Source organism: Brienomyrus brachyistius, chromosome 7, assembly GCF_023856365.1.
Source record: "Brienomyrus brachyistius isolate T26 chromosome 7, BBRACH_0.4, whole genome shotgun sequence".
NCBI classification, from domain to species: Eukaryota; Metazoa; Chordata; class Actinopteri; order Osteoglossiformes; family Mormyridae; genus Brienomyrus; species Brienomyrus brachyistius.
In genome coordinates, this window is record NC_064539.1 from 19,689,140 (window position 1) to 19,699,491 (window position 10,352).

The 10,352-nt window shown below is 39.1% G+C and overlaps 1 protein-coding gene across 1 annotated transcript; it reads right to left on the reverse strand.

Annotated features, from left to right (window-relative positions):
- Positions 1 to 498: 498 nt before the first annotated feature.
- ccni (cyclin I) lies at positions 499 to 7,193 on the reverse strand. Its single transcript, XM_049019852.1, has 7 exons — positions 6,941 to 7,193; positions 5,890 to 6,046; positions 4,753 to 4,887; positions 4,282 to 4,356; positions 3,409 to 3,549; positions 2,201 to 2,431; positions 499 to 1,661 (listed from the first exon to the last, which is right to left on the reverse strand). The coding sequence occupies exons 2-7, from the start codon at positions 6,001 to 6,003 to the stop codon at positions 1,188 to 1,190; spliced, it is 1,170 nt and encodes a 389-aa protein (XP_048875809.1). The 5' UTR covers positions 6,004 to 6,046; positions 6,941 to 7,193; the 3' UTR covers positions 499 to 1,187.
- Positions 7,194 to 10,352: the final 3,159 nt, after the last annotated feature.

The window sequence follows — 10,352 nt, forward strand, 5'->3', positions numbered from 1 at the left end:
TTCCAGGCAAAACACATTTCCACAGGACTGCTAATCAATATGTATGCTCTTTTTTAATTCGTTTTTGTCTTTTACTTGTAGTTTTGTATGTATATACTTTTACTTGTAGTTTTTTTACTTGTATTTTATTTCCATTTAATTGTTCCTGTTACTTGATTTTATTTTAAGCACTTTGAATGACCTGTTTGCCTTGCCTTGCTATGAATTATGGGTTAAATAAATCAGCTTTTTCCATAACTAGAGCTACTCGTGATCTAGAGCTAAGCCTGATTTTTCCCGCAACACTCTTTTATACTATAGTTTAAACACTGACTAGTATTTTTGCTTGATTAATCAGATTAATCGTTTTTTGTTTTCAAGAGTAACATTAAATGACATCACATACGTAATCTACTAGATTGATACAAAAAAAATTCTTGCAAGTTCAAGAACGCGAGAATCTTTCCTCTAGATACAGCTTACTGCCTTTCCTTTAAAATTTAAAACACAACACCAGGATAATATTTGGATTTGTTTCTTTATTGGTGTCCCAGACATTTCCACAGTACAAAGGTAATTATCATGACCTGGCATAGAAAGATAATTTTATTAGACAGTGAGCTAGCATTTATAAACCGCAATGGAAAATGCCGTGGATTCCGATCAGTGCAACATATCACATTGCTTTTATTTCATCTATCACGGATCCTCTTCTTTAACAGTGATAAGAACATGCTGCATCCTTAGCTTAGTAGTAACACTTTCTGCAAACTCCTAAAACATACTAAGGAGCATTGCTCAACGAGTAGTGGAAGACGAAACAAAGTCAGACTATTCATTTTAGTGGGGACCAGCAAACTGCTGACATTGACAACACAGTGTACCACATTCTTTCAAGCATGTTCCATGACTAGCTTGAAACAACACAATACAATATGCAGTGAGAAAAGCCGTAACACAGGAGACATGAGATTTTAAAGGCATTTCAGGAATCATGGAAATCAACGCTATCTTAAAAAGAAAGAAAAGTATATATGGGTTTTTTTTTTCTTTATTTTAATTGGTGCTTAAATAGTTCAAAATCAATAAGAAGCATTTTTTTTTGTATTTTTGGCTCAGTCTAGCCTGGAGAGATAACGCCTATGACTGTGGAATTGTCTTCTGCTCTGCACGTTATTTATTAAGAGAAGGCCTGTTTTCTTTCTCTTTTAGATGACGCCGATGGCGGGTTGCAGCGGGGGGCAGGGTGAGAGGCTGCCGTCCTGCCACCCCAGCGAGGAACTGCAGGCAAGGCCCTGCCCCTCCCCCGCTGCCCCCTCCTGGTTGCCGTCTTCGCTGTAGAGGCATCGGATTCCGTCATAAAACTCGTCCACTTCCATCTCCTCCACCTTGCGCTTGGCAGAGTGCTTGCGGGACAAATGGAGAGGGCGATTACGAAGACGGCCTGGGACGCAGGGCCGAGTAAGACCGGGGCAAAGGTGGACCCATTTGCCCCTTCGGGATGACAATGGGGGTGATCCAGGAAGGTGGTGCTGAGACAGTGGGGGTCCCCAGCTGCAAGATGCTTGGCTTTGCTGCAGGGGCTGGTATATGTATAGAGTGTTGGGAGGCAGGGAGGCTTGGTGTGGAGGCAGCGAACGTGCTACCAGCTCTCGACACTGGATTATCTGGGAGCTGTCGATCTGAGAAGCACAGCAGGCATTCAGTTAATTAGCAACCACCATTTCTGCATAATACTACCAAGAATATATAGTTTTACTCCAATTTTGCCCAGAAACTGTACTAGATATTTTAGATATATACTATGCTAGATATTTTTGGTTTTTGACTATAAAAGCATTAATACCTCATTGCCAATATAATATAATCTGAACTTACTGGTTCAGTGTCACCCCCCCCCCCCACATACTTAAATATGTATAAATGTTACCATTTAACAAAAAAACCTAATACTGTACTACTTTTTACTAAAGAATAAAAAGTATACATTTAATGTAACTACAATATTAAGCGTGAAAACATGCCATATGCAAAACAGCCCAACTACAAAAGTATAACATTTTAGTTAGCTGGCAATTAGTACAATTTTCTGTAAGTACAATAATTGCCTGAGTGTAAGCAGTATCACACAACATGCCTTAAGCAGAAATCCACTGTCTGGTGAAGGTGTTAGACGAATGTGTTTTGTAAGGACAAAGATGCTACTGCTCTAAGGACATACCTCTGCCTTTTTGAGTAGGTCGATAGTGAGGACCAGCCAATCAGGACAGCACTTCTCGACCTCCAGGCTGATGATGGCAACAGCTAACATGGAGCCTTTCATCTGCAGCACCCTGTGGTCTGCGAGGCAGTGGTGCAGCTGCTGAGTGAGCAGCGAGACGTGCTGGGGCGCATTCATGCCCAGCAGACCCAGAGGGAGACGGCACTCGCACGACAGCATCATCGCATAGAACTGTCACAGGAGATACAACGAGGGTAAACAGTGACTTCCCTAAATCACAGCATTGTATGAAAATGCATGTAGCTTTTATTTAACAGTCACACAAAACGGAACTTAAATTCTGCTTCCGATGAACCTTTATGAACGTTTGAAACATCGTGAATGTGTATTTGTTTGTTTCTGCCGAATCTCTTAATGTATAATGTTTAAAACAGAAAAAAAAGCTTGTGAAATCGTTGCCATTTTAACTATTGTCCTAAATATTACTTACATTAACTATAATAAACATTCATGGAATCGGAATCTCTGAAGTAAAATACTGAACAAAATTCTTAAATTCTACAAGATATATCAATTATCTAACACTGACCTTTTATACTATAAAGCTATTATGCCTGAACGCTGGCTACACACATTCCCTACTTCGGGCCTCGGTTTTCCTTCGCCACTGAAGTCTGAAACCTATCCTAACACCACACGAGTGGCAGCCTGCCCTGTCGCAGGGCACACTGCCGAGGGACACCAGTTCATCTAAGCCATGCTTTCAGACTGTATAGTGAAACTGCAACGCGATAAAGAACCCAAGCAAATAGAGGAGGAACACATACTCCCCAGAGGCAGGGGTAGGAAAATGCACACAACCCAGGACGTGTGAGGGCATATTCGTCAAAACTGCACATATGATTTGGTGTGTCCTGAAATCCTATTCAAAGTGTAACAAGAACAAAATACTGATTAAAAATATGTTTAATATAATGCACATTATAAGCATATTCCTAGGTCATATAATGTAAAAATCTATTGAATAAACAACCACAAAAATGTTGTTATATAAATGTATGCATGGCACTAGATGAGTAGCTCAAGCCAAATAGCACACAGAATTTACAGTAGGAAACATCTAGAAAATGAAGATCTAAAACAAAAAAAACTGAACTTCCAGTGAAATGGAACCAAAACATGCTAGCATAAGGGAGGCCATGGCTCACTATGTGTAGGAAATCCAGTGCTGTTGCTGTGTGCAGATCCCAGTTCAGTTTATCCAGTATGATCCTCTCCATTCTCAGGATTTCAGATGGAGAACAGCCACATCTGCTGGTCTTAGCCAAATCCTGCAGGGACGGGATGCACTGCAGAGAGACAGCATGGTTTAGACCACCCTCCTTCGGTCTTTTTAGAATACATGTATCACAGCAGTTTATAAAACCTTTCTGCAAGCCCCTCAACAGCTGCTGTATGGGGGGGTTTGACCGATTCACTGATTCCATCCCATGCTGGGCACTGCACTTGGTGATGTGAGGCTTGTATGCAGTTGCTCAGCCATGGAAGCCCATTCCATGACGCTCCCCATATATAGCTTTTGTGCTGCGGCTAATGCCAGAGGAAGTTTGGACCTCTGCAGTTATTGAGTCAACAGAACATTAGCGACTTTTACGCACTATACTATACGCCTCAGCACTCGGCACCACTTCATGGCTGAGTTTCTGTTGTTCTGAAATGTTTCCACTTTGCAATAATACAACTTACTGTTGATCATATCTAGCAGGGAAGAAATTTCACAAACTGACTTATTGCCAAGGTGGCATCCTATGACAGTGCCACGCTTGAATTCACTGAGCCCTTCAGAAGGACCCATTCCTTCGCAAATATTTGCAAACCTGACTGCATGACTTAGTGCTTGATTTTACACACCAGTGGAAATGGGTCTGAATGAAACACTTGAATTAAATGATTAATAAGTGTTCCAATACTTTTGTCCATATAGTGTATCAAAGAAATTAACAAATGGAAGTAGACTTTTCTTAAACTCGATGAAAACAGACCGATTTGCAATGAAGTTTGCCTGTAACTGATCGGCTCACCTCATCCTCTTCGACCGTCTTGATGGCCAAAAAGAAGCAGGAGATGGCGATGCAGCGAAGGTATTTTGGACGGGCCTGAGAAAGGGGGGACATAGTGAAATGCAAAATCTTTAGCATTCACTTAATCTAAATGCACCAAGAACTTCCCTGTACTGTATGCTAGAGCACAGACTGACCAATCAGGCATCACAATATAAGCATTCCAATCACTGAGTTCTATAAAAGGATCCTAAAAAAAGATACTGCTGCTCCAAATTAGTATCACTTTCCCATTCCATTACTATGTAGTTATATTAAGTCTGGGATTGTTGTCTGAAAACTGCCATAAATTCTTATTAATAAAAAGTCTGTATTTATCTGACACAGATGAGACATCACCACTGTAAGTCAGAAATCACCTTTCATACAATGAATAATGTGCTAACCGTACAACAGCACGTGGACTTCCTCAGCACTTCAAATAAAACTTACTTTGACGGTGGTTAAAAACCTGTCCAAAATGCTGATAGCCAGGGAGAGGGTCTCTGGGTAAAGCTTGATGTTTCTGTGCAGGTCAACAAGCCACCTGACAGCTTCATCCCTCTGGGGCAGCGAGACATGTGTATCCTGACAAGAAAGGAAACATACGTTCATTAACAAAGAAATAAAACTCAGCCATGATCAAACGTGAATTACAATCGAAATTAAAATCAAATATCAAAACATCAGAAGTTTAGAACCATTATATGGGTACATAGCGTCCCAGTAGAGCACTTATGATGCATATAACCCAGTGGCACTTAAGGTTGTGCAAAAAAGAATGCAGTTGACTTGTAAAAGAATGCTTAAGCCCAGTTGCTGTTTTTAAGTATTTACAAAAACAACAGAGAGACTAATGAATTTAAAGGTTCGTCAAACTTACAGGTATAGTTCAAGGTCCCGCCTTGCACCATAAAAGACTACAATACCCATAAGCCCTGTTATGTTGTCCTGGTTCCATTTCCATACAGTTAAGCACACAGCATTTGTGTTCTGTTATTTTTTTTATTTGTGTATGCATAATTCATATTCTAAAGTATACTTTAGAGCAGGGGTAGGGAACCTGATCCATGGAGAGCCGGTGTGGATGCGGGTTTTTAGGATGACCTCTCAGTCAGCCAATAATAATGCAGTGATTCTCAACTCCAGTCCTTGGAATCCACTGTTATTAGCTGATTGAGAGGCCATCCCAAAAACCCACATCCACACCGGCTCTCCATGGATCAGGTTCCCTACCCCTGCTTTAGAGCTTACACAGAACTTTAAAGGTTCTGACAATTTACATTTTATTGGTAATAACTGCTACTTGTTTAGTCCGTAGACAAAGGACTAACTACTTGGTAATATCACAGTATCTGGCTGCAACTATGAGAAACCTCTGGGCTTTCTGAATCAAATAGGTGTTCGATGCACCCAGTACAATGAATAGAACAAGACGGTGAAATTAAGTGGGACTCTTACTAAACGTTGCTTATTAAGCTTTTTGAATCATCCTGTGCTGGAAATCACAGTTTGTGCCATAATGAGAAACTGAACTGAATTGAATACCTTAATCCAAACACTGGGTCACACCTTAGGCAGCAGACTCACCTGATTAGATGGGATTTTTGACACGAACGCCTTCCACATCTGAACCTCCCTAGAAGCTGCATTTCTCAGAAGAAATGACAGCCGCTGGCTTTCCAAGGGCTGGGCAAACTTCATCACAACCCTTGGACAAGCCGGCCTCCCCACGGAATACAGCTCCCTGTAAAAGGACAACGACCGCTATTCATACATGTCATTTACGTTAATAATGCTATTAGCCATTAGCATCAAATGCTTTTAAGCAATTCAACAAAAGTTAAGGTACATCATTCACCAGATAAAACATTGGTGGATTAAACTAGATTATCAATACATCGCTAGTGTATTAACAAGAGAAACTACTAATACAGCTGATCGATGACACCCTATAGATTCTGTAGCCTAGTGCCTTCTGATGAAAATTTTACACAAACACCAAAACAGACCAAAATTCAAAAGGCATGTTCTGTGCAGTGCATCAAAAACAAATATTATAAACATTTATGTTCTCATGCTGTTATCTTATGAAGCCTGTGCGTGTCTACTGGTTGCGTTTTGGAAATGAATGCTCTTTAAATCCCGATAAGAGCCAGAACTTGCTATGTGTCTGTTTAGCACAGAGGAGATGGCGAAATCACATGATGTTACAACGACAGCCATAACCTAGGTCATCCAACAGAATATAAACTTACACACCCAAGACATTTACAAACTCATCCAAAACTGCTAACTTGGCAGACCGTCTGTTTAACATGTACACTGCCTCATATTTAAACAGGCCTAAATATAGTGTGGCCACACTTTACAAGAATGCGAATTAGCTGTTATAGGCCGATATACAATGACATATATTCAGTTACATTCTGACTGAGCTGGCACAGTTCACTAATAATAATATATTAATAACAATAATAATAATCGCTACTGTTATTACAATAACGTGGCTAACCTTTGGTTAGCTATTCGTATAATTTATAATAATAGGCAACACAGAAACGGTAGTTATTTATTCATGTTACAGATAATGTTCTAAACAGTCATACGGTTTTAGGGTAAAATAAATTCTTTCGCTTACCTCCCCTACAAAGCTGTGAGAATCACAGTTGGAGGTGACAATCATCCGGTCCATTAAACTGAAGTAAAATAAAAAAAGATAATAATATAATGGGAAGTTTAGTCGTCCATTTTGGCTTTGGCCTTAGGTTGCGTTTATCCTAAGGGCAAGGGGGGGAATAAGCGGCGCTTGTGAAGTGAAATTAAAAATATAAGGAACGGAATAGACAAGCACGTCTACTTCCGCTGAGGGGACAGAAAAGGAAGGAGGATACTTCGACCTTCTGGTACTGCGTCATCTGACATAATATGAATTATCACTGCAACAAATTACGGATATTTTCCCCGCAAAAAAATTATATTTAATATTCTACCTTATATTCTACACAATCTTGTATTGTTATCTGTTTGCCACATGTTTGCGTTTTTATAAACCTTGGTGGAACTATTTTTTATGGCGAATGAACACATAACAATACTGCTTATGTAATAGAGTTACAATGTTCGTGTAAAAGCTGCGCTATGCCGTACAGTTGATCCCTTCACCCGGGCAATTCGTTATGTAATTTCAATTTTTTTTTTTTACTTTTATCTTAACATGTATATTGGTAACATTAAAATACATATATTCATAGAAATGTGTAGTTATAAATTTGTTTACTGTAAATCTTTACGTAAGTGGTGTTAGTAGAAAGGCCCAGTAACTATGTACACATACTGTATTAATTAAATACGTAAAAATAGTGATACATATTTTCATATATTTTCGCTACACTGAATGATGCTCTTTAAGCGGTCCAGATTTGCACATCAGACTTCAGATATCAGCCCACAGTACAACTGGGTGCTTTCTTTGAGAAATACAAGACTGAACAGCGCCAGGCAGTACAGGAAAAAGGCTGGGGTATATTCTAATCAGGATGCCAGAAGTTTTCAAAATAAACATTCATGTCTTTACTTTGTAAATTTTGAATGCTCAGTATTACTTCAGCTTCCTTGAGCGCAGTAGTCTCACACCTGCAGGGTTTGTGGGTCAGATTTCTCAAGTCCAACTGTGTGTGGTTCTTGCATCTTGTGGGTTTCTTTCCTGACTAAAAAAAAGAGGTGAATTTGTCTTTCTGAATAAGCAACTAGAGAAGATAGATGGAACAACTGAATTTTTATTTCAAAAAACATTTGAAATAAGAGAAAAAATATGATTGACCATAAACTCACACAGACGAAATGCCACCTAAACGTCTATGATTCAGTTTAATAAGTCTGAAGAAAAAATAATACAGAACTTTATTTATTAAGTTTCTAAAATAAAAAGAGATGTATATCTACATGCCTGCATGACCTTAACCATGAAATCTAACATATGCAGATGTACATCTTTTTGACAGCATAGCTTCTCACACCACATGGCCAAACGCAAGTTTTCTCTCAGCAGAAAGCTAAATACTGCACTGTGGGGTTTCTATGTAGCATATGAATGGCAATTAAACCTAGAAAGAAATTTACCTACGTTAAAGTTCTCATTTTTTGCTGATATTCTATATTATGGCGGTTTTGTAAGACCCGTTAAAAAAAAAAAACACCATTGGTAAGGAAATTTAGACATTTAGCATTTGAAATCCCATGACATTCTATTGGCAAAATTGCATAAACACTAAAGTTTTTACATGTTTGGTCCACACACATAATTGTAAGCACTGTAGACAGGCACATGTACACATCTCATATTTTTGCAGCTGGACAAAGGGGTGCTCCAGAAATCCTGTATTTTATTTTTGTCATGTATCAGCCTGTTGACATAGCAGACTTCCGAGAAAGCTGTGTGACCACAATGGGTGTTTAAGAACTGTGCAAACAAACGGACATCCCATCTTTCCCAGGAACAAACGAACCATTTGACTAAATGGTAGTATTAGTTAAAGGTTCTTCTAAAATTACGCTGTAAACAGTTGCTCCATTGAAAATATTTGAAACTATTTTTTTCTTCTTAATCCAGAGTTATATACAAGGAATGGACTGACAAACGCATCTCATTAAAAAAAAGGACTTCAAACTGACTAAGCACAATAACAAACACCGCTAACAAGCCACGTCATCTTAAGCTAAATGCCAATTAGCAAGTGTCAGAGGTCTGACAATCTATAATCTGATATGTGGTTTTCAACACCATATAAGGGAACTAACAAGTTCCAAAAGGCCAAAGAGTTAGTAGGTAATTTACTTGAGGGGGCACAAGTAATTTAGCAACTCAGTTACTACTCATGTACAAATCATGAACAGATATAGTTACAGCATGAGATGCATGAACTGTTATCATTGATTAGACAAAAGTATATTGGTTAGTGACCAAATTTTCTGATGCAGAAATACACACACAAGCTAAAAGATGTATTAATTGACGCATTAAATGTATTCAGGGTACAAAAATAATTCCATCTGCATAGCTACATCTCTTTTTCCGCACTTCTGCATAACTTCTAAGCTACCACCAGTGCTAGTTGTCAACTGCCTCCCCGTTAATGTGTGTTTGGATGGAAAGTACCTAGTCTAGAGTAAGTACTAAAACAGGGTTCCGGAACTGCCTCCGAGGAACTACAACCAGGCCGAGTCCTTGGGGTGTGAACACGACAAAAGTCCCTGATCCCGGAAAAAAAACTTCTGGCAAAAAAAGTTCCAGCAGTGTGAAAGTGCCTAACATCTGGTCCCCACAAAGTAATATACGCATAACACACATATACACACTCCTTCATATCACCCCGAAGCGAGCAGTTTGGCCGGAGAGCTTATCTTTATGCTTAAAGGAAATGGTGTACTCGACGAAAACCCACACAGACATGAGGAGTACATACTGTAACGCATAAACATGCACACCCAGAACTGAGTAATTCCCGACACACGCACACATACCAACTTTGACTGTTGTAAAGGATGCAATATGAAACATTGCACTAGTTCTCTAGTGGATGTATATACATTTATATTAAATAAAATACATAAAACTACAATTTAGTCTGAAACAGAACACTTGGAAATTACTCATATACTAGTGCATAGAAAATTCAGGGCTGCATCCGGGTCTAAACAGGGATGTTGGCTCTACACGTTGACTTCCTGTGAATGAACTCCCTCATGATTTAATCAGTCTAGTTTAACAAATCAGCTCTTATTCTCCAAGGGAAGAGCATAAGAGCAAGAGAGCAACTGAAATTGGAACTAAACACCCCTCAAAATCAACATCAGGAAGTTCAATGTTATTAATGAACAAACAAAAGCATGTTAAAAAAAATTGAATTAGTGGCAGTTTGTATTTGTGAATATTCTTTGCTATAGTGCAGTGTCCAGCTGGTCTAGCCTCCCGCACTGTGAATTAAGGGATACAGTGATGTGCAAGCTAACATTTTGTACACTTGCTGTAAGGACGGAAAACCAAGTGAACA